This window comes from Rhinopithecus bieti, unplaced genomic scaffold, assembly GCF_001698545.2.
Source record: "Rhinopithecus bieti isolate Rb0 unplaced genomic scaffold, ASM169854v2 scaffold_63361, whole genome shotgun sequence".
In the NCBI taxonomy this organism is placed as follows: Eukaryota; Metazoa; Chordata; class Mammalia; order Primates; family Cercopithecidae; genus Rhinopithecus; species Rhinopithecus bieti.
This window is the reverse complement of record NW_016824163.1, coordinates 630,676-656,910: the sequence shown is the minus strand read 5'-3', so window position 1 is coordinate 656,910 and position 26,235 is coordinate 630,676. Positions and strand designations below refer to the sequence as shown.

The 26,235-nt window shown below is 59.6% G+C and overlaps 2 protein-coding genes across 3 annotated transcripts; one reads left to right on the top strand and one right to left on the bottom strand.

Moving 5' to 3' along the window:
* Positions 1-2,962: 2,962 nt before the first annotated feature.
* Positions 2,963-11,837, bottom strand: PDCD1 (programmed cell death 1). 2 transcript variants are annotated; one of them, XM_017862158.1, is made up of 5 exons: positions 11,681-11,837; positions 5,570-5,929; positions 5,146-5,301; positions 4,908-4,942; positions 2,963-4,394 (listed from the first exon to the last, which is right to left on the bottom strand). In XM_017862158.1, exons 1-5 carry the CDS (start codon positions 11,754-11,756, stop codon positions 4,155-4,157), a joined length of 867 nt encoding a protein of 288 aa, XP_017717647.1. In that variant the 5' UTR covers positions 11,757-11,837; the 3' UTR covers positions 2,963-4,154. The 2 variants fall into 2 exon arrangements, with proteins under 2 accessions (XP_017717647.1, XP_017717648.1); XM_017862159.1 differs by having other exon boundaries at positions 2,969-4,391.
* Positions 11,838-22,614: 10,777 nt separating this feature from the next.
* On the top strand, positions 22,615-26,227 carry RTP5 (receptor transporter protein 5 (putative)). Its single transcript, XM_017862147.1, has 2 exons — positions 22,615-22,794; positions 24,601-26,227. Exons 1-2 carry the CDS (start codon positions 22,637-22,639, stop codon positions 26,171-26,173), a joined length of 1,731 nt encoding a protein of 576 aa, XP_017717636.1. The 5' UTR covers positions 22,615-22,636; the 3' UTR covers positions 26,174-26,227.
* Positions 26,228-26,235: the final 8 nt, after the last annotated feature.

Here is a 26,235-nt window from a genome sequence, read left to right as displayed (position 1 = left end):
GGCGCCCGCCACCACGCCCGGCTAGTTTTTTGTATTTTTTAGTAGAGACGGGGTTTCACCGTGTTCGCCAGGATGGTCTCGATCTCCTGACCTTGTGATCCACCCGTCTCGGCCTCCCAAAGTGCTGGGATTACAGGCTTGAGCCACCGCGCCCGGCCTCAATTAGGTTTTTAATTTTAATTTGGCATTGTTTGATGCTCAGACTGCTGCCATGTCATTTTCACACGACTCTGCCTTTGGGGACAGCGAGTTGTCCTGTCCTGCGCATGGATCCCCTCATGATCTCGAGTGACCTGAGCCTCTGTGGGGAGCTCTGAGCTTCCTCCTGGCTCCTGCTGCCCCGGCTGTCCGCTGATGGAAACCCCAGAGCGAGCTCAAGCCCCGGGCCAGCTTTGGACGGCTTTGCCCTTGCTGAGCCAGCGCCGTGAGCCCGTGTGCTCTCTCTCTGCACATGTTTGCCGGTGACCCCTGGGAAGTGTTTCTACGAGGATGGGGGGTTGACGGGGCAAAGGGCAAGTGCCCACCGCCTACCAGACAGCGCCGGTGCGTCTCCAGCTCGGCTTCCCCGCCAGCCCCTCGGGCCTGCTCCCTGCAGCCTCTCCAACAGCTGCACCCTTGTCAGAGCTCTGCCAGCCTGGTGGGTGTAGTTTCAACTTGTATTTTTGTTATTATGAGAGAAACTGAACATCCTTTCATTAAGGGATATGCGTATGCACACATGCACTGCCATATATACATATATTGTAGATACACACGCACGTATGCATACATACGTCTGCACACCTGTACACATCCACACACATACCCCGTGTGAGTATGTACACACACACATTTGTTTGCACACATATATCTACACGTGTGTAGACACGTGCACATGCAGGCACGCACACATTTTCTCTGCGCTGTTGGGCTATGTCTCCTGCACTTTCTCGCGTTCTTTCGACCTTGCTTTTTCCAGACTCTTAGATCTTCCCACGATGGGCATATTCGCTCTTTTGTGGTGGTGCAAATATTTTCCCTCAGTTTGTTTATGATTTTTTTGCCAAGCTAAAGTTTTTTGTTTTCCAATATATGGAGTTCGGTGTATCAGTATTTTCTTTAATTGCTCCCTGATGTGCTTTATTCGTTGGGAATGCCTTTCCTCCCACACTGCAACAATGCACCCACGGCTTCTTGTTTCTTGTAGGGTTTTTTTTTCTTTTTTTTAGACATGGAGTCCCACTCTGTTGTCCAGGCTGGAGTGCAGTGGCGCGATCTTGGCTCACTGCAAGCTCTGCCTCCTGGGTTGATGCCATTCTCCTGCCTCAGCCTCCCAAGTAGCTGGGACTACAGGCGCCCACCACCACACCCAGCTAATTTTTTGTACTTTTAGTAGAGACGGGGTTTCACCGTGTTAGCCAGGATGGTCTCGATCTCTTGACCTCATGATCCATCTGCCTCGAGCTCCCAAAGTGCTGGGATTACAGGCATGAGCCACCGCACCTGGCCAGGGTTCTTATTTTATGCTTCTGTCTCTGCTGCATTTGGGATTTGTGCATATGAGTCTAACTTAGTACTTTTCCAAATGACTATCCCTATCCCTGGGTGGTTGGTTAAAAGTCTTTTCCCCACACTGATTTGGGTCTCAGGGACTGGGCCTATTCCTGTGTCTTCTGGTGCTTATACCACCCTGTTTTCATTACAGTTAGTTTCCCCTGAGCTCATAAAGCTGGTCCTCTTTCACTTTCTTTTCATGTTTTTTTGGCTGTTACTTGCTTATTAATTTTTCCATATGAACATGATAGTTCCAGAAGTGTGGTTTTTATTGGGATCGTATTAAATTTACAAATTGCATCGGAAGAATGTGCATGTTTGCAGCTGTGGCGCCTCTTCGGGGCCCGGGGGTCAGGGTGCCTTTAACTTCAGCCTCTGTGGCAGTTTTCCCACGTCTCTGGCTAGGTTAATGCTGGGAGCATCTTCTCTCTTGCTGTCCTAGATGAAATATCGTCCGCCACTCCATCTCCTAGCACGCTGTGCTGTGAATAGGTGTCTGAGAACTGTGAGTTCTGGACGCTGATCTCACATGCACCACTCTACGGCTTTCTCATTGCCTGTGGTCATTTTCCATGGGGCCTGTTGGGTTTTGCGGGTGGAAACCCACATCATCCGCAGAGCCCCTGGGCAGCATTCGCAGAGCCCCTGGGCAGCATTCCCTCCCAGGCCTGATCTGCCAATCTCATCGGGAGTTCCCACGGGTGGGAGGTCTCTGTGCCTGTCCCTGACACAGGCATGGGGATTCTACTGCTTGTCCCCTCTAGGACCGGGCTCCAGGGTGGCAAGCACAGAATGAGCCCCAGGGTGGGGCAGTGGGTGGGTGGCTGTGGGGACTGGGGGCCTGGCAGGGCTCCCTTCCTGGCACCGTCCCTGCTGCCAGCTGCCAAGGACTGCTGCAGGGCAATGGGGCTCGAGCAGGCGTGGCTTTGCCCCCCTGCCACCCCCACCTGTGTACTTGGGGAGGGACCCGCAGATGCTGTGTCTCTCATAGCCTGGGGCAGCCTCCAACCCTGCTTTGGGGGCCCTGGCACCAGGCACCACCCCTGCCTGGAGGGACTGGCAGGCATGGAGACACGGGGGCGCTGGAGCGGGCACAGCCACTCAGGGATGCCCATGCCTGGCCAGGAGGCCTGGGGGCAGGGGGTCATGGGACCCCCCAAAAGACCTGGGCTTGGGGAAGATGGTGCCCCCCGCCCTGTGATGTAGGAAGGATTTCTCACCCGAGGGCTGTATGTGTGCGTGGGGCAAACAGGGCGAGGAGGGCCTGTGTGTTTCTGGGACAGCGAGGGAAAGGCCTGACTCAGGCCAGGATCCAGGGTAGCCGCCAGCACTCTCTGTGCGAATCCTCAGCCTGGCTGCAGCCTTGCCCCTCCCTGGAGGCCTCCCTCCCTCCTGCCCATGGCCCCCACAGCCGCCTCACAGGCAGAACTCCTTAGCATGCTCTCATGTTTAATTATAATTATAATATAACAGAATCACAGGGAAGGGGGGTCCCTTGTCCCAGCCACTCAGGTGCCCGCTGGCCGCCTGGAAGCTGGTGGCCCTGTCCCAGGAGTGGGAGTGCAGTGTGTGGATGTGAGGAGTGGCCAGGCTGCAGTGGGGGTACTAGGCCGAGGAGGGGATGCCTGTACCTTCCCACTCAGGCCCTGGTGGGAGCCCGGCCAAACTCCTTTAAATAATTTCGTGAATGGGTGCCAAGGAGAGCCCCCAGAGTGGGCAAATGGGGGGCCCTGAGTGCCTGCACCTCTGCCCTCACAACACCCAGGTGGCCACAGCTGGGAGGGGCCTGAGTCAGCCCCAGCCCTGCCCTCCTGACCTTGGGACCCTAGGATATCCCTTTCCTGAGTGGTGTGAGGGGCTGGGGTGGCATGGGGCGGCGGGAGGCCAGAGTGCTGACTGGGCCTGAAGGCCTCCAGCTCTGCCTGCCCTCTTACTGCCTCAGTTTCCCTGCCCTACAAAGGCCCTGAGATGCTGCCTGGGCATGTGTGAAGGTCTAGGGGTTTCCTGCCTCACCCACCACAGCCAGGAGCTCTTCTGGCCTTCCCTGAAAACTTCTCTAGGCCTGTGGGGAGCAAATGACTCCCAGGGAGCCCCCAGCCCCATGCGCCTCCCACCCCTGTGCCCAGTCTTGGACCCTGTGTCCAGGGCGTCTCAGGATGCTGCTGCCGGGGGCACCTTGGCTGCTCCAAGGCAGTTTCCAACCAGCTCCCAAGTTCAGGCAGGAGGCTCCGGGGGCGGCGGGCAGGGCCACGGCACCTCCAGCCCCGGGCCGCAGGCAGCAGCAACAGCAGCAGAAAATCAGGGAGCTGGGCACAGGCAGCTCTGTGCAGGCAGGACCTGAAGCAGTGACTGCATCTGGCCCTCCCTGTAGGGGATGGTGGCACCTGCTGCCTGGGCTCACTGTGGGCACTGAGACATGAGTCCTGTGGTGGGGCTGTGCCTGGCAGGGCTGTGCCCGGCGGGGCTGGTGGAGGTGCAAACTGGCGCCCCCGTCGCCCCCAGGCAGCTCAGCCCATGGGCAACCTGCAATGACCTGCACCCTGCCTGCTTCTCCTGAGGGAAGGCGCTGACCTGGGTTCATGGTGGAGGGTCTGCAGAGCACCAGTGGCCAAGGAAGCTGGTCAGAGGGGCCAAGAGCAGTGTCCATCCTCCGGCCTCAGTGGCCGGGGACTCCGAGGGCCGTCGGCTGAGCCCCTGCGGGCCGGGGATGAGGTGCCCAGCCCACTAGGAAAGACGATGGTGGCGTACTCCGTCTGCTCAGGGACACAGGGTGCGGGGGGCTCCGGGGTCTTCTCTCGCCACTGGAAATCCAGCTCCCCATAGTCCACAGAGAACACAGGCACGGCCGAGGGGTCCTCCTTCTTTCAGGAGAAAGAGAGAGGAGTCAGCCCCCATGACCTACCCTAGGAGGGAGGCCGGCGGCTCCACAGCCTAGCTGCAGCGCCCACACTGACCCTGGGTCCCCCACTGAGAGCCGCTTACCCTGGGCTGTCCCATCACTGCCCTCTCTGTGATCTGGGGATGCCACCCCTCCTCTCTGGCTCAGTGTTCCCCTGTGAAATGTCCCTGGCATTCTTGCAGATTTAGGATTCCAAAATGTCACTTTTCAAGGTCTCCTGCCTCCAACGTAAGATAAGAAATGACCAAGCCCACCCCACACCCCCGCAGGCAGGCACACGCGTGGGCTGGGCACCCCCGGAGACCCCAGGCCGTGGCTTTAGGGATTGAGATTGCTGCCTGGGGTCAGAGAGGTGGGGTCCTGGCTGTAATAGAATGTGAGCCCTGCAGGCCGTGTGGCCCCAGCCTGTCCTTCCACCTCTGCCCACCCAGGAAGGAAGGCACAGTGGATCACGCAGGAAAAGAGTGAGACTCACCAGGGGCTGGCCGGTGCGCCTGGCTTCTATGGTCCCTGAAGAGAAACACACTTGGGGTCACCAGACCGACCCTGAGCCGTGCTCCCCAGGTTGGGGGTCTTAGCCTAGGGGACTTCATCAGGGACTTAGTCTGAGGGGGAGGTGGGTGGGGTGCGGGAAGGGTGGAGGGAGGGGAAGTGGGAGTGAGGCCGCCAGCAGTGTTAGGGCAGGGCAGGACGAGGGGCTGGGAAGACGTTACCTTGTGCAGCCCGGGAGCAGATGACGGCCAGGACCCAGACTAGCAGCACCAGGCTGCCCAGCAGGCCGCCCACGACACCGACCACCAGGGCTTGGAACTGGGCAGTTGGCCTGGGTGAGGGGCTGGGGTGGGCTGTGGGCACTTCTGCCCTTCTCTCTGGAAGGGCACAAAGGTCAGGGGTTAGGACGGGGTCAGGTTGGAGGGTCGGGGCAGGGGTGAGGGCCGACTAGAGGGACTGGGGTGCTTCCAGAGCGAGAGGACAGGGATGCTGGTAGCATTCCCCGGGTGTGGAACAGAGCCCTGGACTGGAACCGGGAGGTCCCTGCCTTACGACCCTGGAGCTTGTGATCCTGTGCAGGAGAGGGCACCCACCCCAGCACCGGCTCAGCTCGCCCCTGCCCCGGGGCCTCTGAGGCCGCCGCACCTGTCACCCTGAGCTCTGCCCTCAGGCTCTCTTTGATCTGCGCCTTGGGGGCCAGGGAGATGGCCCCGCAGAGGTAGGTGCCGCTGTCATTGCGCCGGGCCCTGACCACGCTCATGTGGAAGTCACGCCCATTGGGTAGTTGTGTGACGCGGAAGCGGCAGTCCTGGCCGGGCTGGCTGCGGTCCTCGGGGAAGGCAGCCAGCTTGTCCGTCTGGTTGCTGGGGCTCATGCGGTACCAGTTCAGCACGAAGCTCTCCGAGACGTTGGAGAAGCTGCAGGTGAAGGTGGCGTTGTCTCCTTCGGTCACCAGGAGCAGGGCTGGGGAGAAGGTGGGGGGGTTCCAGGGCCTGTCCGGGGATTCTGAGAGAGGGAGAAAGGTGAGGAAGGGGCTGCGTGGCCCGCAAAGCCTCCCCGGCCACCTGCCCACATCCCTTGGGCAGCAAGGGCTCTGGAAGGGTCAGCCCAGCTGGAATGTTGTTGAGAAGTCCCTGCTGGGGCCTCTGCCGCTGGGGACTGGCACTCGTCTCCACTGTAGAGCCTCTTCCTTCTACGGGAGGCTGCGGCTTCTGCCCAGAGCCTGGCTCTGACTTGGGTCCCCCCGATTTCCTTCTAAGAGTCTTCACCCCCTTCCCTGTTGAGGCCAGTCCCCAGAAAGGGCAGTTTGGGGGCTACCCATCCCCATCCCCAGCCCCAGCCCCTGACCCTTGGGCATCCTGGCCTGGTCCTGTCTGTACTGCTCTGGCACAGGGGAGTGGAACTGGGCTGGGTGGGTGGGGGCTGCCCATGGAGACCCCCGCCTTGGGAGGAGTGCGGCCCCTCGGCAGGCTCAGGGTCCAGTCTGTACCCCCTTTTCAGCACAAGCTCAGAGCTGGGACTATGTGGTATGGGCATTGCTGCCCTGGGCAGTGGGCAGTGGGGCCTCCACATTTTCCAGCAAGACAGTGGGGACTGGAGCTCACAGCAAACATGCTTCAGAGATGAGGTGGGCCATTGCCTCGGATGTGGACAGACACGGGCCCCTGACCCTGGGCTTCCCAAGACAAGGACCTCCTGAAACATATGCCTGCCAGGGCCAGGGCCTGGGATGCCCACATGGCAACCTGGGGGTCGCAGCTCTTCTGCCAGGCACAGGCACTGACACAGGGGCTTAGGATCCAGGCCCGAGATGCCGTGCAGCGGGGTGATTTTCCCGGCCCACCCACATGTCGCATGCCACAGGGTTCCCCAAATATGGCACTAGCCCTGCACTGTCAGACCTGGGGCACTATCACTCAGCTCCATCTCGGGCCCGGGCATGGCCCCCCCAGGAGGTGATACAGAGACCGGGCCCTGGTTGCCACAGCTGCGGTCCCTCTGCTTCCTGGGACAGGCGGCTTCTGTGGCGGGGGGTGGTGATGACTCAAGAAGTAGTCAGCTCAGAGGGGGAAGAGGCTGCTGCCCTAGTGGCCCAGGGCATGCTGGCTGGACACCAGAGGTGAGTGGGGCTGTCATGTGACCGGGACCAACTCCTAGTGCCAACCTCACTGGGTACCTCCCAGGGGACAAGTGAGGGGTCTGAAGTGACCTTGAGGCCACCCAGAGCGTCCCTGTTCCCTTTGTGCCCCGTGGCCTCCTGGCTGCCCAGCGCTCGCCTCCTTCACCTGCATGCCTGTCTCCCAGCTTCCTGGCGGTGTGCCCAGAGGTGGCAGGGGCGGGGGCCAGCTGCACAAGGGGTTGCTGAGGTGAACCCCCCCTCTGAGACCGCCCTTGTCTGCCGGCCAGCCAGGGGAAGCTCCCTGCATAGGCGTGTGCAGGGTGGCCCCGGGGAATCTCCCAGCCACTCCAGAGTGGATTTTGACCAAGGAGGGCAGTGGGGTAGTGTGACTCTCAGGGCCAGCGGGCAGCCAGGTCAGGGCACTCAGAGACCTGCCTGAATGGAGAAAGATGGGCTCCTGGGAGGCGGCCTGGGACAGGGTGGGCTGCAATCCTTACTGAGACTAGGCTGGGGCTGGGTGGACTCAGCACAGAGCAGGGGAAATGCCCTGCCCTCTGGGTTTTTGGGAATGCAGTGGAGACCCAGTGGCACCACCACCGCAGGCAGCCCCTCGGGGCCTCCATCCAGGCAGGTGAGGACCAGGGGGTCATCACGGGAACTGTAAGCAGGGACCCTGCATGGTTAGGAAGTGCTGGGGGACCCTCAGCTGTAGGGCGAGGTGCTGGCGACAGGACCAAGGTCGCTGTGTGTCCACACCGCAATGTCCATGGAACCATCTGTGCATTGTTCATGTAACTAAAAACTTAACTGCTATTTATTTGCACACATTGGTGGAGGGACCCGCTCTTGACTTGATCTGTGCTGGTCGCTGACAGGCTCAACCCTTTTCCTGTCTGGCTCGCACCGGCCCTCGGCCAATAGGCCTCAAGCCAGGTCCCTGGGCTCTGTGCCGCGTCCCCCTCATTTTGGAATCCACCCCGGGGAGCAGGCCCAGCGGGGCCCCCCGGCCTCCGCTCCCTCTACCGACTGGCTGGGTGGGGTCGGGGCTAGAGCTTGGTGTCCGCGGTTCAAGCAGCCTCTCCCCCACCTCCCCCAGCCGGTCTCAGAGACTCTGGCTCCCAGAGAAGCCCAGTGTGGGGGTGCTGAGGGGCGACCCCCACGCAGGGCCTGCCTCACCTCAGTCCTCAGGCCACCTACTCCAGGAAGCCTTCCTGGCTTCCCTTGGCTGGTAGAGTCTACTAAGAAGGAGAATATTCAGAAATGACCACTGGCTGGTCCTGGGTCAAGTTAGATTTGGGGTGTTTCTATGGGATCCATTGTTTCCCCAGTAGCTCCCTCTCGGATCCATGTGGGATCATGAGTTGATGGCTGTGCCCTATGCAGGGGTCAGAGGCGTGGGGATGAGAGAGGCTGTCCCTATGCAGGGTCCCAGAGGCTCGTGGGTTGATGAGAGAGGCTGTGCTTATGCCAGGGTCACCGAGGAGAGAGAGCCTGTCCCAGGGCTGTGGAACAGGCCTGTGAGGCGGCGGGGGCGCAGGCGGGGGAGTGCTCCCACAGAGAGACCACACTGCAGGACGCGCTTTCCAGAAGCGCACAGAGAAAGGTGTGCCCGCCCCGGGTGGAGGAACCTGCTGGTCCAGACCAGACCATCTCTGACTGTGGTCCCATTAGGGACAAGGAAACTGGCCCACGGGCTGTGCTGGGACGAGGACAATGAGCTTGTCCCTAGAGGACCTGGCAGGGGCGAGCAGTGGGGTCTTCCAACTCCTCACAGTCGTGTGTGTGTGTGGAGGTGGGAAGGGCTGTGGGCTGAACCGTGTCCCCACAAATTCCTATGCGGAAGTCCTAACCCCATGACCTCAGAAGGCGGCCTTATTAGGAATAGGGAGACGGCAGCTGGGACTAGGTAGGACGAGGGCACGGGGCCAGGTGGGGGCTGACCCAGCACCCAGCACACCTGGTTTCCTCAGGGAGCCGAGATCACACCCCTGCACTCCAGCCTGGGCGACAGAGCAAGACCCTGTCTCTAAAAGAAACAAACAAAAACGTGTCAGGGACTGGGCTGGACAGTTTCCACACTCACCCGTGCGGAGATGAAGGCAGAGCCCAGGGGATGCTTCTGAAGCCCAGGAACACAGAGGGTGGCCACAAAACCCCCCAGCCAGGAGAGGCTGAGCAGAGCCCTCTCGGAGCACGGGGAGCCAACCCTGTGGCCCCTCGGTCCTGCACGTCCAGCTCCCGACGGCGGGAGGACAGGCTCTGTTTTTAAGCCACAGCCGGGAGAGGCTGAGCAGAGCCTCCTCAGAGCACCGGGGAGCCGACCCCGCGGAGCTCCATCCTGCACGTCCAGCCCTCGGATGGTGAGAGGGCAGGCTCTGTTTCAAAGCCACGTGGTTGGTGGAGCTTTGTTATGGCAGCTCCAGCCGCCCAGTCCCCAACGCAAGTGTGTCAATATTCTCAGTTACTGATTCCAGGTGAGGGATATTCATTGTCGTGTTTTTAAACTTTTTTTGTATTTTTTTCAAAATAGTCGGTTTAAAATCTAACTTTAAAATTTGACTTTAAAATCGAACTTTAAAAATATGTGTCATGGAGGCCAGATGCAGTGGCTCATGCCTATAATCCCAGCACTCTGGGAAGCTGAGGAGGGAGGATCGTTTGAGCCCAGCCTGGGGAACATAGCGAGGCCCCATCTCTACAAAAAATGGAAGAAATTATCCCGGCAGGGTGGCGCGTGCCTACAGTCCCAGCTACTCCAGAGGCCCTGGAGGTTGAGGCTGCAGTGAGCCGAGATCATGTCACTGTGCCCCAGCCTGGGCAACAGAGCAAGACCCTGTCTCTAAAAGAAGCAAAAACGTGTCAGGGACTGGGCTGGGCGGTTTCCACAGATGACCCGATTTAATCCTCAGGACGCAGCATCACCAGGAGGCGTCCTCACCCAGGACCCCAAAGCACACGGAGAAGTCAGTAAGGGGCCAAGTCCTGCCAAAGGCCCAGAGCTCAGCAGCGGTAGTGCTGACTGGAGCTCACGGTGGTGCCATGCCAACGCGAAGGCTCTTATTTAGGCTCCTGCCCCCGGACAGGGGCCAACAAGCCGCTGGGTTTGGGATATCTCTTAAAACACAAGGGGAGCACACAGCTGAGGTGGGAGTGGTGACCACGGGAATGACAGAATGGCAAACGCAGTGAATAGATCAGGAGGGAAAAGAGGCATGCTGGAATGAAGACCACTGCGGCCGGGGTGGCCACATCTGGGTCAGGACAAACAGGACCCCAGTCGTGCTCGCTGCGCCTTGCTGAGTGCCCTGTGCTGTTACCGGTGGGGAAACCAAGGCACGCCGCCTGTGAGAGTCTTGTCCGGCACCAGCGCAGGCACCTGAGGCGCGAGTGTCTGGCTGCAGACACCTTGCTCTTATCTTTCCTGCCTGGGTCGGGGAGGGTGGGGTCTCAAGGACGTGCCTGAGGAGCCAGGACACGGGGGAGAGGCTCCGCTCCCCTCCTGCCTCAGCTCCTCCTCCCCTGTGACGAGCGCCCCTCTGCACTCTTGGTTCCCCCACGAATGTCTCCCTGGGGTGCCTTTTGGCCGCCGACCCTTTGCCCAGCGTCTCCAGTTCTGAGTCCTGAGTGACCCATGGGCCTCCCTTAAGAGGTGGTGCGAAGGCAGAAAGGCAGGGCCCCTGGCGAGGATGCTGCCTCAGGCACTGGGGAGCAGGCCCCAGGAGAGGGGGCTGAGGTGGGGAGCCCCTAGTTGCCTGCCACAGTGGAGGGGCACCAGGACCCCTGGGATGGGAGCCTCGAGGGGATGTCAGAGCAGCCCCAGGGTGCCCCTCATCTTGTCCTCCCAGTGGTGTCACACCCCAGTACCCAGAAGGGCCCAGAGGGACCGTAAACCACCCTCCCCAGGCCTCGGCATCCCCAGGTGCAGGCTGGCTGGGCACAGAGGGCCCGGGGTGGACTGTGGTCACAGTGGACGCAGAGGGTCACGGGCAGCCCAGGAAGAGGCTCCCCCTCTCCTTGATGCAGGAGAGTGAGGCCAAGGCCTCCCCCAGGGATGGTGTGAACAGGGCTCGGGGAGAGCCCTGGCATCTGGGCAGAGACCCAGGCGAGCACAATCCCCACCCAGGAGGGATCCTGGAGACAGAAGAACTGTCCTCACTTGAACAGGAACACTTTTGATATAATGAGAAAAATATCACCAGTTCATCTAAAGTTTGACGTTGTAAAGCCAAGGTTAGTCCCACATGGGACTCGCCCCCCCTTAGGAAAACTCGAGTGAGGACCGAGGATGCTTGGGCAAGGCAGAGCCGCCACACAGACTCGCCATGAACAAGGTGTGGGGTTCTGGCCAGCCTGACCCGTCATTCTACAGAAACACGCAGCCCCAAGGACCGGCTGAGAGGGGACAGAGGTCCTGCCTGCCCAGGAGCGAAGAGGGCACTTGGGCCAGGGGAAGAGTTGGGGCCCAGAGAGGAACCCAGGAGTCTGAGCTGCCCAAAGCCGCACAGCTCAGGGTAAGGGGCAGAGCTGGGCTGCTGGGGGCCAGGCCCGCCACAGCACCCCCCGACCTGCCAGGGACTGAGGGGGGACGGTCCCTCCAGACTCCTGGCTCCGGGACACCTGACCGCGACCCCACCTACCTAAGAACCATCCTGGCCTCCAGCCCAGTTGTAGCACCGCCCAGACGACCGGCCAGGGTGCCTGTGGGATCTGCATGCCTGGAGCAGCCCCAGCAGTGCCGCCGGCCGCCTCCTCCGCTGCTCAAGCTGAGGCAGATGTGAGCGGAAGGGAAACTGTCCCAGGTCAGGTCGAAGGGAGGGTGCCTGCCCCTTGTTCCCGCCCCCTCTTCCTCCACCTCCACGTGGGCGGGAGTGACAGAGGTAGTGCTGGGGGGTGGGGATGAGGAGGGGGTAGAACTGGGAGAGGGTGGAGGAGGGAAGAGAGAGACAGAGACAGGGGGACAGAGGAGATGGGGAGGAGGTGGGCCCGTGGCCCCCACGTCCTACCCTGTGGGGGTCTCCCCAGCTCAGGGCCCCTTCCTCTCTGTCTCTGCTCACTGCTGTGGCCTCTTTCCATATCCCCCCGGAGCTGCCCCTCCTGAGGCTGCGGGGTGGGGGCAGGCCCTCCCTCTCCCCATCCCCTCATCTCCCTGGGGCTGGTCTCCCTGCCTGGGGAAGGTGGGTGGCCCCCTCTGGGCTCAGGTTCCTGGGCTGCGGTGAGGGGTGGGCTCAACCCCACTCCCATTCGGTCGGAGCCTCTGGGAGCCTCCAGGCTGCCCATGGCCTCTGCCCCTCCTGGGGGCAGGTGTCTGGCCCCTGGCCCCTGCCTTCCCAGCCCAGCCCCCTTTGCTGGGACACAGGTGGCCCTACTGAATGACAACTGTCCATGGCTAATCTGCTCCCCCTCAAAGCTTCCACCTTCTGAACAGCCCCACACCATGGCCACGGTTTCAGATCTTTCCACCGTGTGATGCCTCCAACAGCCTGACGGGGGGCCGGGGTGGTGGCGGGGCTGGCTGTGAGGCTGACCTCACCTTCCAGCCTTGACCTTCTACCCAGGGGCCCTGCCCTTCAGCCCACTTGTGCCGGGGTGGGGTCGTTCAGGGGGTCCAGCGCCTGGGCCCGGCTGATGGCATTTGTGAAGCGGCTTGCTTATCTCCTTGTATTCTGCGCTGAGCATTTTATTACAGCGAATGGAAAACAGGAGAAATGAAACTGCTGATATTAGTGATGAGATGTGTCAGGCTCATCAGCTTAAAATAACCGAAGCGAGGCTAGAAACCGCCTGACAGCTGGCGCAGCTGCCTGGCTCCGAGAGACACTCGGCCCGACTGTGAAGGGAAACATTAAAGCACCGAAACGGTGGAAAAAGAGCATCAAAGATGATGTCTGCGAGGCGCGGCCACGGCGAGGAAGCTCTCGTATGAACAAAGGGCCACTCCCGGGTCTCAGAGATGTGAGGCTGCGTGGGTGGCTTGGCGGGGGGGTGGGGGGCCCAGCTGGCCCGGTGGGCTTGGCGGGGGGCCCCCAGGGGAGCCTGGCAGTGCCCACTGTGCTGCCAGACAGCTAAGGTGGCCCACAACAGCTGTATCCTGGCACACCCACCCTCGTGCTCCAGGGGCCGGGACTCTGGGGCTGAAGAAGTGTTGGTCGGTAGGTGCCTCCATCGCCCTGCACCTCGCCCAGGCAGTGGCTAAGTGGCTAAGCTGCCCATGCTGGCTGTACTTGTCCTGAAGGCAGATCCTGGACAGAACCGCCCTCTGCCCCCAGCCCTGTAGAGCCTTGTTCCAGCCTCTGTTGAACGCTGTCTCTGTTCCGGCGCAGCAGTGGGCCTTCCTCAAGGCTCCGAGCTTTGTGGGACTGGGAATGCCACGGAGTGGGCTGGAGGGGAGGCTGGGCCCAGGAGGTGGGCTCTGAGATGGGAGATGCTATCAGACTCCTAGAAGGTCTCCTCACCACCAAGGCCCTGCCCCCAAAATTCCACCTGCCAGGGCTTGGACATGTGTCCCGGAGTAGGGGGCAGGCACAGAGAAACCCAGCTTCCATCCTGCCCCTTCCTTCCTTCTCCTTCTCCCACCCCTCGCCTCTCTCCCTGCAGTCCCTCTCTGTCACCCGCTCTCCTTCCCTCTTCCCCTCAGTCCTACTGAAGGCCCCTGGGTCATGGGAGAGGAGACCTGGTGGGGTGGGCCGGGCGTGGAGCCAGGGGACTGTGGCCACTGAGGCCAGGGCTGCCTGATGGTCTCTCCACACCGCCACTCACTGGAGCACCTGCAAAGGGACACGTGGACCCAGGGAGGGTCTGCAGGGCTGGGAGGGGTCTGGGGTCTGAGCCTGGAGAGCACAGGGCCTGCAGGGATGGGCACTGGGCCCGGACTAGTAGGCTGGACGTACAGGGTCCTGGGACCCCCCAGAAGTAGATAGGCGATCCCAGGACTCAGGTGTGTGGTGGGGACTCATGGAGCCTGCACCCCAATATCACACTCCAGACCACTTATCAGCACCCTCCGCCAAACACATACACTGTCCCCAACACATGATTTCCAACACACCTAACCCCAACACACACAGTCCCCAACACTCACACAATCCCCAACACACACAAAATCCCAAACACACACAATCCTCAACACATATACAGTTCCCAATACACAGTCTCCAACACACACAATCCCCCCGCATACAATCTGCAACGCACACACAAAATTCCCAACACACACAATCTCCAACACACACAAATCCTCAACAAAATCCCCTGCACACAATCCTCAACACACACAAAATTCCCAACACACACAGTTCCCAATACTCACACAATCCTCAACACACACACAAAATTCCCAACACATACAATCCCAAGAACACACACAATCCTCAACACACACATAATCCCCAACACACACAAAACTCCTAGCATGCACAGAATCCCCAACACATGCACAAAATCCCCAACACATACAATCCTCAACACAATTCCCAGTACACACACAATCTCTAACACACGCAATTCCCTCACAATTCTCAACACACACACAAAATTCCCAACATGCACAATCCCCAACACACAATCCTCAACACACACACAAAATTCCCAACACACACGTACACAAAATTTCCAACACACAATCCTCTGTACACATTGTCCCCAACACACACACAACTCCCAGTATGCACAGAATCCCCAACACACACACAAACGCACAGTCCCCAGCACACACACAGACCCAAATGCACACAATCCCCAGCACACACAATCCCCAGCACACACACACACACCCAAACACACACAATCCCCAGCACACACACAGAATCTCCCCCCCACAATCCCCAACACATACACACAATCCCAACATGCACATAATCCCCAACACACACACAAACCCAAACACATCCAATCCCCATAATTCTCAACACACATAATCCCTAACACACAACTCCAACATGCACATAATCCCCAACACACACACACACAATTCCCAACACACACACAATCCCCAACAAATACACAATCCCCAACAAATACACAATTCCCAACATACAATCTACAACACACACCACAATCCCCAACACACATACACAATCTGCAATATACACACAATCCCCAACACACGATTTCCAACACACACAACCCCCAAACATACATGTCCCCAGCACACACACTTCCCTCCCACACACATCCTAAGCCCGTGCCTTCCACCCAGTAGGCTTCTGCTGTCTTCTCTCACAAGGAGGAAAGGCAGGTGGAGTCCGGGGAGCAGCATAGACGGGGCTGAGGGGCCCTTGGCTGGCCGGCCCTGCCCACCCCTCCCCCATCTCCTTTTCTCACCCTTCCTTCCCAGGGAACCTGAACACCCAGGCTGATCCCCTGGCCTGCTCCTTCCTCACAGAGGTCATGCCCCCTCCAAATCACTGGCCCTGGGACAGAAGCGGCCAGATTCCATCCAGGCTTTCAGTTAAAAGATAATTTACAACAAGCAAAGTTGTATGTGATTTTTGTCTGTTTATTTTCTTTCTTTTTTTTTTTTTTTGAGACGGAGTCTTGCTGTGTCGCCCAGGCTGGAGTGCAGTGGCCGGATCTCAGCTCACTGCAAGCTCCGCCTCCCGGGTTGACGCCATTCTCCTGCCTCAGCCTCCCGGGTAGCTGGGACGACAGGCGCCCTCCACCAACGCCCGGCTAGTTTTTTGTATTTTTTAGTAGAGACGGGGTTTCACTGTGTTAGCCAGGATGGTCTCGATCTCCTGACCTCGTGATCCGCCCGTCTCGGCCTCCCAAAGTGCTGGGATTACAGGCTTGAGCCACTGCGCCTGGCCTGTTTATTTTCTTTTAGAGACAGGGTTTTACTTTGTTGCCCAGGCTGGAGTGCAGTGCTGTGATCTCGGCTCACTGCAGCCTCGACCTCTGGCTTAAGTGATCCTCCGACCTCAGCCACCTGAGTAGCTGGCATCCTGTGGCCAGCTCATATCTATTTTTTTTTTGTAGAGATTGGGGCAGGGCAGGGGAGTTATGTTACCCAGGCTGGTCTTGAACTCCGGGCCTCCAGCAGTTCTCCCACCTTGGCCTCCCCAAGAGTTGGGATTACAGGCCTGAGCCACCACACCTGGCTGATGGTTGTATGTTTTGGTTGAGTAGTGTATCATTTACAATTGAGATAACTGTAGATTTCCTTGCAGTTGTAAGAAACTAGACAGATGCTTCCTCATACACTCTGCTCAGTCTCTCTGAATGATACAGTTTGGAAAACCACAGGACAATGTCACAACCAGGTTAATGACTTTGATGTGATGCCTCGATCCCATCCTGAGTCCCCGTTCCTGGCTGACGTGTGCCTATCAAGGGCTGCACCATGTCGGCACAGGCGAAGGCTCCTGCGTCCCCCGACAGCGAGGCCGCAGAACGTCCCCATCACCGGGGGTCCTCGGGTGCCCCTGGCAATACACCCACCTCCCTGCTGTTGGCCACGAGCCTGTCCTCCACCCCCATCACTGTTTCATTCCAGCGACAGCGTGGGAAGGTGCAGTAGCAGCCTTCCGGGATTCCCTGGAGATGCCTCCAGCGCGTGTTTCAGCAGCCGGTTCCTCTCTGTGCTGAGCCATCCAGGCCGTGGTGTGGACGTAGCACACCGCAATTTAGTCAGCCGTTCTCCAGTGTGAGTCTGGGTGGACTCCCTTTCTTGGTGACTATGAATAAAGGCCCGGAAGCCCTCTGGGGACGAGGCGCGCAGGAGGCCAGGGGCTCTAGGACTGCCCTCCCAGACAGGGGCCTTGCTCTCAGGGGCCTGGAGAAGGTTCCGCTCGCTGGGGCCTCCCCTGCTCCTGGTCTGAGAAGAGAAACCTAGAGTTTCCAAGGGGCCTGCGCGTCATGACGCGTGGCGCCCGGCACACGGCATGATGAGATAGGGCCCCGGGTGCTGGAACAGGAGCCCGCGCCGATGGAAAGTGGCGGGGGGAGGGGATTCCCCGCTCGCCCGGGGCAGCGGGAAGTTTCCATCCGCGCAGGGACGGTCGGGGAAGCACAGGAAACAGCAGGACCATCCCGAAACTGCTTCTGCAGTGGGAGGCGGCGGGCGCCGGGCTGGCCGGGTGGAAACGACGCTGTCGCCGCCCGGGCCAAGGGCACCGCGGTGGGGAGGCAGCGCCTGATTCACAGCCATTTCTGAGGTTGGAACAGGAAATGGTTAATAGTGTTTGCAAATAAAAACTCTCTGTTCTATCCTGTTTTCGAAACATTTCCCAGAAGTTGAAAAATAACACCCAATTTATCTGCCCAATTTAAGAATAAACTTTTAAAAAATTGAATGAGGTATTTCCACAATTTATTATACACAAAAATAAAAACAGTTGGGCTGTTTGTTAAGGGGGGGTGGCAGGTGATTTCTACCCCCTCCGCTGTTTTCTAAACTTTCTGGAATGTGGTCAGTAGGTTAAATGTCAATTTATGTTTTAAATCTCCCAGTGTGTGCATGTATGTGTGAGGGTGTGTGTGTTTACATGTACTATATGTGGTATGTGTATTGTATGTGTATCTCTGTTCATGTATATCGTGTGTTGTGTGTTGTATGTAGTGTGCGTGGTGTGTGGTGTGTGTAGTGTGCGTGATATGTGTGTAGTGTGGTGTGGTTGTAGTGTGTGTTGTGTGTAGCATGTGTGCTGTGTGTACTATGGTGTGTGTGTGTGTGATATGTGTGTGTTGTGTGTGTGGTGTGTGTGTTGTGTGGCGTGTGTGGTGTGTGTACTGTCTGTGGTAGTATATGTGTGTGTGTGGTGTGTGTGTATGAGCTGTGTGTGACGTGTGTAGCAGTGTGGTGTTGTGTAGTTTTTTGTGTTGTGTGTGTGTCTGTGTGATCATTTGTCTGCGTGTTAGTGATGTGTTATGTGTGTTTTTTGTGTTGTGTGTGTGGTGTGTGTAGTGTGTGTGTTGTGTGGTGTAGTGTGTGGTGTGTGTGTGGCATGTGTGGTGTTTGGTTGTGTGGTGTATGGTGTGTAGAGTGTTTTTATGTGGTGTGTGGTGTGTGTAGTGTGTGTGGTGTGGTGTGTGTGGTGTGTGGTGTAGTGTGTGGTGTGTGGTGTTTGGTTGTGTTGTGTGTGTGGTGTGTGTAGTGTGTGTGGTGTGTGGTGTAGTGTGTGGTGTGTGTGTGGCATGTGTGGTGTTTGGTTGTGTGGTGTGTGTAGTGTGCGTTTGTATGTGGTGTGTGTAGTATGTGTGTGGTATGTGTAGTGTGTGTGGTGTAGTATGTGGTGTGTGTTATGTGTGGTGTGTATAGTGTGTGTTTGTGTGTTGTATGTGGTGTGTGTAGTGTGTGTGGTTCTATGGTGTGTGTGGTGTGTGTAGTGTGGTGTGTGTGCTGTGTGTGGTGTGTGTAGTGTGTAGTGTGTGGTGTATGTGGTGTATGTGGTGTATGTGTGTGTGCTGTGTGTGGTGTGTGTAGAGTGTGTTTGTGTAGTGTGTGTTGTGTATGGTTTGTGTGATGTGTGTGTAGGGTGGTGTGTGTGGTGTGTGTGTAGTGTGTGTGTGGTGTGTGTTATGTGTGGTGTGTGTGGTGTGTGTTTGTGTGTTGTATGTGGTGTGTGTAGTGTGTGTGGTTCTATGGTGTGTGTGGTGTGTGTAGTGTGCGTCTGTGTGTGGTGTGTGTAGTGTGTGGTATGTGTAGTGTGTGTGGTGTGGTGTGTAGTGTGTGGTGTGTGGTGTGTGGCATGTGTGGTGTTTGGTTGTGTGTTGTGTGTGTAGTGTGTGGTGCGTGTAGTGTGTGTTGTATGTGTAGTGTGTGCTGTATGTGGCATGTGTGGTGTTTGGTTGTGTGGTGTGTGTGGTGTTTGTGTATGGTGTGTGGTGTGGTGTGTGGTGTGTGTAGTGTGTGTGGTGTGTGGTGTCTTGTGCGTGTGTGGCACCCCTGACTTCTCACTCTAGGGCAGTGGGTGTCACTCAGGCCCCTGCTGGTCCCCCTGCTGGTCCCCCTGCTGGGCTGAGCTGGGGGGACACACAGCGGTGAGTGAGAGGCCCCCCAGGGTGGGATGCCCTGAGGGTGAGTGCAGGAGGTCCCTTGCATTGCTCCTTCGGAATGGCCTCCCCAGCCCCGCAGGACCTCGGTTGGAGGGGAGAGCAAGGGGCCTCTTGGACGGTGGAAGAGCCTTCAGCAACAGAATGGCTGGACAGAGGCTGTGTCCCCAGCTGCCGGTCCAGGATCCCCGCACGCCTGGGCAGCGCAGGGGCAAAGCCACACAGAACCTTGGGCCAGGAACAGCCCCTTGGCCGTGGGGCCCGCGGGGCTGCAGGGCCTGGGGTCTGGGAGGCAGCCCTGTCCCTGCCGCTGCAGCCACAAGCTGAGGTCTGTGTTGGGAGGGTGAGCCCCAGCTGAGGTCTGTGGGGGGTGGGTGGGCCCCAGCACCTGTGAACGGCCACCGTTCTCTGCCCGGCTCGTTTTCCTTTCAGTCTCTTTCTCCCTCTCCTCATCACACACACAGACGGCATCCTGCTGAGCAAGGACCACCATCCCATCAGCTGACCGGCGCTCTGGCCCCACCAGGCCTTGGCGTTTGCTCCTCCCTGGCCGGGAGCTGCTGCCTCTGCTCCTCCAGGTCCAGGCTGTACATCCGTTCTGGCAGGAGACTGGTGGGACTCACCTGAGCTGCAAGTTCTGCTTCCCAGCAGGGAGGGCTGTCCCCGGCCTGCCAGCTGCCCTCCCCAGAAGCTGAGCTCAGGAAGACGGGTACCAGCGTGTGAGGAAGGGGCCCCAGAAGGAGAGCATGTCTGGGGGGAGAGGGAGCGCTAAGGCCCCGCATCAGGTGGGCAGCAGTGCTGAAGGGGCACCCGGTTTCCCCCTGATAGTTTCCTTTCCCGGTCGTCTGATCTCCCACCCACATCTCACCCTGTCCTGGAGCCATCCCTTGGGGAGGCTGGGCAGGGAGCGGGGTTAGAAGGCATCTGCCCCAGGCCTGGGTCCTAGGGCCTGTCCTTGGAGGGACCACACAAGCCTGTCGAGAGGCTCCCGTGGCTGGCTCCAGGTGGGTGCTGATGCAGGGGGCGCAAGGAGGACCCTGCCACATGTTGCAGGGACCCGTGGGTGCTGTGCACACCCTCCCTCATCCATCCCTGGCGAAGAAGAGGGGATGCTCATTGCTGGCTGATGGTGGGGGGCTGTGTAAGCAGCTCGTGCAGGGTGCGGCTTGTGGGTTTGGGAGACAGACAAATGGGCAGACAGAGGCGTGGACAGGATGCCCTCTCTGCCGTCCGCCACCCGGGCCTCTGACAGAGGCGTGGACAGGATGCCCTCTCTGCCGTCCGCCACCCGGGCCTCTGACAGAGGCGTGGACAGGATGCCCTCTCTGCCGTCCGCCACCCGGGCCTCTGACAGAGGCGTGGACAGGATGCCCTCTCTGCCGTCCGCCACCCGGGCCTCTGACAGAGGCGTGGACAGGATGCCCTCTCTGCCGTCCGCCACCCGGGCCTCTGACAGAGGCGTGGACAGGATGCCCTCTCTGCCGTCCGCCACCCGGGCCTCTGACAGAGGCGTGGACAGGATGCCCTCTCTGCCGTCCGCCACCCGGGCCTCTGGAGGTGTTCTGAGATGGGTCTAAGGAAGACTCAACAATTCTTGAGCGAAGAATGCCTGGGCAACCAGCTCCCTGCATTTCATAAGGGCCGGAATTGCCATCCAAAAGGTTATTTTGGGTGACTGTGGTCAGCCACCATTCCAAAGCTTTTCCCTAAACTCTGAGCCATGTGTGGCTTCCAGGGCTGAGGAGCCTGAGAGGTGGGACTGGCAGGCAGGGCTGTGGCCCCAGCATAGCAGGAAAGCAGCCAGGAAACACCAGCTCCAGAGGGCTGTGGCGGGAGGAGGTCCTCTGCAGGGGCCCCTGTGGACTGAGGCTTTGGAGGCAAGTGGACAGCAGGTGTCTCTTAGACCCCTGCAGGGGCACAGGACCAGGACCACAAGGGGCCCACACACGCATAGTGGCCCAGAGCCAACCAGCAAACCCCAGGACCTCAGGTGCAGCCCGGCATGCGAGTTAGGATTGCTCCGGCTGGCTGTGTGATCACCCACAGTGCCAGAGAACGGTGCCTCGAGACCACAGTGGCAGCTGGCTTACTTCTCGTGTGAACAGGAAACCCAGAGGTGGGCGACCCTCCAGTGGTGTGACGACTCCAGCTGTCACCACGGCCCTGGGCTCCCGCCTTCCTGCTCCTTGGGCTCACAGCTCCGTGCTGGAGGCGGGCCTAAGACCAGCTGGAGGGCGGCCATCCTCCCAGCACTGATGGATGGAAGAAAGTGAAGCTGGGATGAGAAACATGGGGCTTTCCCTGGCACCCTGGCCCTGTATCGAGGCCCCTTCCCAGAGCACTTCCTAATGGCTTCCTCTTCCATCTTGCAGTCACACCTAGCTGCAAGGCAGGAAGATGTCACAGATTTGAAAACTATGACAACATTGCACTCACTTGCCAGCGTGAGCTGCAGAGTGGACAGAGACGAGGAGATAATGTGTGAAGTGGTAGAAAAATGAGAAGAGATGGTTCAGTGTGCAGGGCAGAGAGATGGCGAGATGGGAGCTGTGAGGAGAGCCAGGCGGCCCGGAGGCTCCCCGGGGCAGACCTGTGCTGAGCTTTTGTGGGGATTGCCGGCTGCCTCCGCCCCTGCACGTCCTGGCTCCTTCTCAGCTCACCCTTTCTTGTTGTGCCCTGACAGGTGGCTGCCATGCACAGCAATGCCACTGAATCTCACAAACTAACCTGAAAAGGTGTGAGAAGCTGGGCACACACATGGAGTGTTTACGTGAAGCTCAGAAGCTGCACAGCTAAAGGGCTTGGTGAGGGAGGCATCATAGGTGTTGAAGCCTATGGCCGTGCAGGCACGGCCAGGCTGGAGGCACCTCTGCCAGGAGCGTGGGGGGTGGGGGTGGGGCCGCGGGCTGAAATCGGGAGCGAACAGGCAGTCAGCTCTGGAGGCTGGCAGAGCGAGGTTCTGTTTCTTCCTCTGGGAGGTGGTGACTAAGACTTTAGAATAATTTGTGAAGCTCTGCATTTATGTTTTAGGCATTTTATGTAAATATTTTATATTTCTCACTAGTAAAACGTTTAGAGAATACACCCACGGGACAATCTGCAATGATACACGTTCTATAAAGTTCTTCTCAGCTTTGTGTGAAAAGCGTTAGTGCTGTTTGCAGAGAGAAGCTGAGTGAATAAGTTACATGACAGCCACAAGCTGGAAAAATACGAAGAGTTCAGCAAGGGATGAGTGGGGGCCACCGTTCCTGGTGCGCAGTAGAAAGAGAGGGCTGGGGGTGATTCCTTAGTGCGATGTGTGGAAACACCTGGGCCTCTACATGCACAGGTCTAGGGAGGCCCCTGCGTGTCCACGGGCCCCCCACGGTGCTGCCGCCCCCACGGTGCTGCCACAGGGATGCTCTCTGGGTGGCGGGGTCATGGGAGATTGCATTGTATTGTATTTTTCCTTTCTGCTTCCCATTTCTTGGAGACAAATCTGGTTGCCATGGAGACCGTGCTGTTGTCAAGGTGGCTGATTGGCCGGCGCCGGATGCAGGGACGCTTCCTTGGGCCCCCGGCGGGCGCAGCCCTCAGCCCGCACTGCGGAGCCAGGCGGCAGCATGGACGGGGCTGGGGCAGACACGTGGGCCAGCACCTTCACCCTGGCCATGGCCGAGAGGAAACCCCAGGATGTCTGGGTTCTGCTACCTGAGCACAGCCTGGTCCCAGGACGCCTGGACGGCGGTGGCGTCCAGTACCTGCTGGTGGGGCTCTCGAGGTGCGGCCAGAGGCTGGGGACCCTGGGAGAGGGAGGGGGCTGAAGGTGCCTTTCCACGGGACCTTGGGTGGTCCCAGAGGCTGGGTGGGGCTGTCGGGCCTCGTCTTGTCCCGAGACGGGAGGGGGGACTGGGTGCTCCTTCTCCCGTCTGAGCCTCTGCCTCGCCATGCTGGGCACACGGCTGCTGACGCAGGGGTCTCGGGGAAGACATGGTGGGTGCCTCGTGGAGGGTTTTGTTTCCCTCACTCGGCTCTTCGGGCCAGCACTGCCCTTGGACACAGGCTTATCTCCCGTTTCCATGGCAGTGCCGTGGCCTCGCAGCCGTCTGTGCAGACAGGTGGGCCCTGGGGCGCACTGGTGCCTGTGGTCACCATCCGGCCCTGCGCTGCAGACGGTGGGGTGCTCGGCCCTGATTGGGGGCCCAGGGTGGCTGTGAGTCACATATGAGCCTCACGGGCCATCATCACGGTCGTGGTGCCGTCAGCACAACAGGGTGGGCCCCATCTGCTTCTCTACCCGGCAAGGCATCCACAGCTCTGCCAGGAGCCAGCTGGGAGGGGCACAGGGCAGCCCCACAGCCTCGCAGACGCCCGGCCTGATAGGCCCCTAGGCTGCTGGCTGGTCAGTCCCTCTGTGGAGATGCCCTGGGCAAAGGGGGAGTTGTCCTGCCCTTCGACACAACTCCTCAGTGCCTGAGACGCCTGGGGCCAGGTGTGTGCAGAATCCCAGCTTTTTCAGAAGTTGGGAAAGTAATAACCCGTGTTGGGGTCTGAGAAGTGCTTGGAAGCACATCACCGTTCCCACAGCCAGGCGGAGATGGCTCTGAGTGGCTCCCAGCTGGCGGGAGAGAACTGAGGACGGCTGCCCCAACATGCAGCCCCAGCGCCTGTGGCTTTGGCAGGCTCCTCAGTCCCATTTAAATACAGTCAGCAGTTCAGTTCCTCCAGCACGACCGTGTCCACGGGCTCTGTGGCCAGTGTGGCTGCAGGCTGCAGGTGGGGCAGCGTGGGTATAGAACATTCTGTCATCCAGAAAGTTCCATTGCGTGGAACTGAAACAGAGCCTCTCATTCGTGCAGGATTCCCTGAAGTTTACAGCTGCTTGTGTGGTTAGCAAATGGTCACCGGTCTAGTGACTGCTGTGGACAAGCCAGTCTCTCCCAGTGCTCTCCCCAAATCTCCCCTCGCCTGGCGATGCCCAGCAGGGCTGCCTGGGCCATGACCGCAGGCCTCAGCGACATCCTTTCCCTCAGCTGGCAGGCGATGGGGGGATCACCTCCTCTCAGTCAGGACAGGGACCCCCACTTGCTGAGCCCCCAGGGACAGCCCCCAGATGCATGCTTTTCCCCTTCTAAGTGTGTCAGCTGGCCTGCCTCTTCCTGTGTTAACCCCAACTCACAAAACACCAGCAGAGCCACGCAGGCGGCAGGTGGCCGACACCTCACAGAGGCCAGGCCAGAGCAGGTTTTGTTGCAAAACTGCTGAGAGGAGGTTTGCTTTGCTGAGAACAGCGCTCCAGATGAGGGGGTTGCAAGCTAGCGTGCATGGGCCTGCGTTTGCCTGTGTGGCCGAGGGGCTGGTGGTTTCAGAGCCTCAGCACAGGCAGAAGCAGGTGCTGGGCCGCCTTGGCCGTGGCCCTGGATGGCTGGCGGGTGAGGTTTGAGGTTTGAGGTTTGAGTGTGGGATGTGAGGCAGGGGGCGGCGAGGCGCTGGGGTCGGATGGGCAAGGAGGCTGCAGAACAGAGCACGAGGCCCGGCTGTGGGGCCTTTTTTTGCTGCACTCACATGCACCTCTTTCCCCCCGCAGGCTCCAGTGCAGTCGCTGTCCGGGGACCTGGGACTCGGCCCACGTGCATGTCCTTTTCCACCTGTGGTGGGACAGGGCCGGCCGCCGGGGGCTGGTGAAGATGCGTGTCTGGGGCCAGCGGTGCAAGCTGTGCCCTGCGCCCGGGGACTGCCAGGTGAGGCCCCCAGGCGAGCGGCCCTTCCTCAGCAGGCTGGTCTTGCACATCCTGCAGGACTGCTACGGGGATGGCCTTGGCCCAAGCCGGCACCCTAGGGAGGCCTACGAGGGCTGCTGTGAGGCCTGCGAGCTGGGGGTCTGCTTCCTCCAGAAGACCCCAGACCCTGCCTGGAGCGCCAACACCATGAAAGGCAACTTCCCTGCCACGGCCTGGGGTGGCACCGGCGCCGTCTCCAGGGGCAAACAGGTGCCCATCTCCGGCGATGACCTCGGCAATGGTGGTGGTGTCATCGCCATCCCCTTCTCCCTTGTGCGCACCAGCAATGACCAGGTGCCCATCGCTGAGGGCCCTGCAATCCCTGCCTCTCTCTCACAGGGGGCCTCTCTCCCTGTGACCGGCAGCCGTGGGGCTCCGGTCATTGGCCAGGGCTCCATCTACCTGTCTGGGGATTCTGTGGCCATGCCTGGGGGCAAAGGCTTCCCAGTGGCCATTGGAGACCCCCTCTTCCATGGCCCCGGCCTCCTCGGCAGCAGCATCCAGACCTTCGAGCTCAAAGGTTTCCTCTTCAAAGGCCGGGGTTCCCTCTGCAGCCCCGTTGGCGTGGCCCAGGGCTGGGGCCCCGTCTCCCTCAACAATGGCCTCGTCCCTGCGGGGAAACACACGCCAACCATGTTCTACTGCGTCGGCCTCTCGGCCAGTGGGGAGGGCTCCCTCACCTTCCCCTCCTCCCTCACTGGCATCTTCACCAACATCTTCTCGGAGGCCACTGATGGCCCTGTGGCCACTAAAGAGGCCTCCATCACCCTCCCCTTCATCTTTACTGATGTCAAGGATGCCGTTGCTGAGGTGGCTGAAGGCAACGAGAAGGAAGGAGGCGGCCAGGGCCTCATCCCTGCGGGTCACGACCCCCTGACAGAGACCAACGCTGGTGGCCTCGCCTCCCAGGTCAAGGGCTCCCTTGCCCTCTCCTTCCCTGCTGATGGCCAAGGCAAAGATTCCTTTACTGACGTCTCTGAAGGCGAAGAGAAGGAAGGTGGCCTCGTCACCGCGGGTCAGGACGCCCCTCTGGAGGCCAAGGCTGAGGGCCCCGTCACTGTCAGTGAGGGCTCCATCACCATCCCCTTCTCAGTCTTCGATGTCATAAGGCACAAGGGCGGTGGCCACGTTGCCTACGGCCCCCAGGGCAATGGCTGCGTCTCCCAAGGCTATTACCAGAAGAGGCGGCTGAGGTCCAGGTTCCACAAGGCCCGCTGTGGGTGCCGCCGGGAGGAAGACGAGCGCCCTGGCCGCGCCTGCCGCAGGCCGCATGCCGAGCCCTACGAGGACTTCTGGATCTGGGTGTCCATGACCGTGTGCGTCTTCTGGCTGATGTGCATGTGTCGGCTGAACCCCGGAATCTACCCGCAGCAAGTGTGACGCCCCGAAGTTCAGGCAACCCTCGCCTCTGGGACCCCGCCCCGCTTTGAGACGCCCGCCCC

Bases quoted from the DNA above. Each gene is read 5' to 3' on its own strand.
- PDCD1 (XM_017862158.1), bottom strand. From the start codon at position 11,756: ATGCAGATCCCACAGGCACCCTGGCCGGTCGTCTGGGCGGTGCTACAA. The intron at 5,930-11,680 runs GTAGGTGGGGTC...TCCCTCTCTCAG, and splicing joins GAGGCCAGGATGGTTCTTAG to AATCCCCGGACAGGCCCTGG. The intron at 4,395-4,907 runs GTGAGTCTCACT...TTCTCCTGAAAG, and splicing joins GGCGCACCGGCCAGCCCCTG to AAGGAGGACCCCTCGGCCGT.
- RTP5 (XM_017862147.1), top strand. From the start codon at position 22,637: ATGGACGGGGCTGGGGCAGACACGTGGGCCAGCACCTTCACCCTGGCC. The intron at 22,795-24,600 runs GTGCGGCCAGAG...TTCCCCCCGCAG, and splicing joins CTGCTGGTGGGGCTCTCGAG to GCTCCAGTGCAGTCGCTGTC.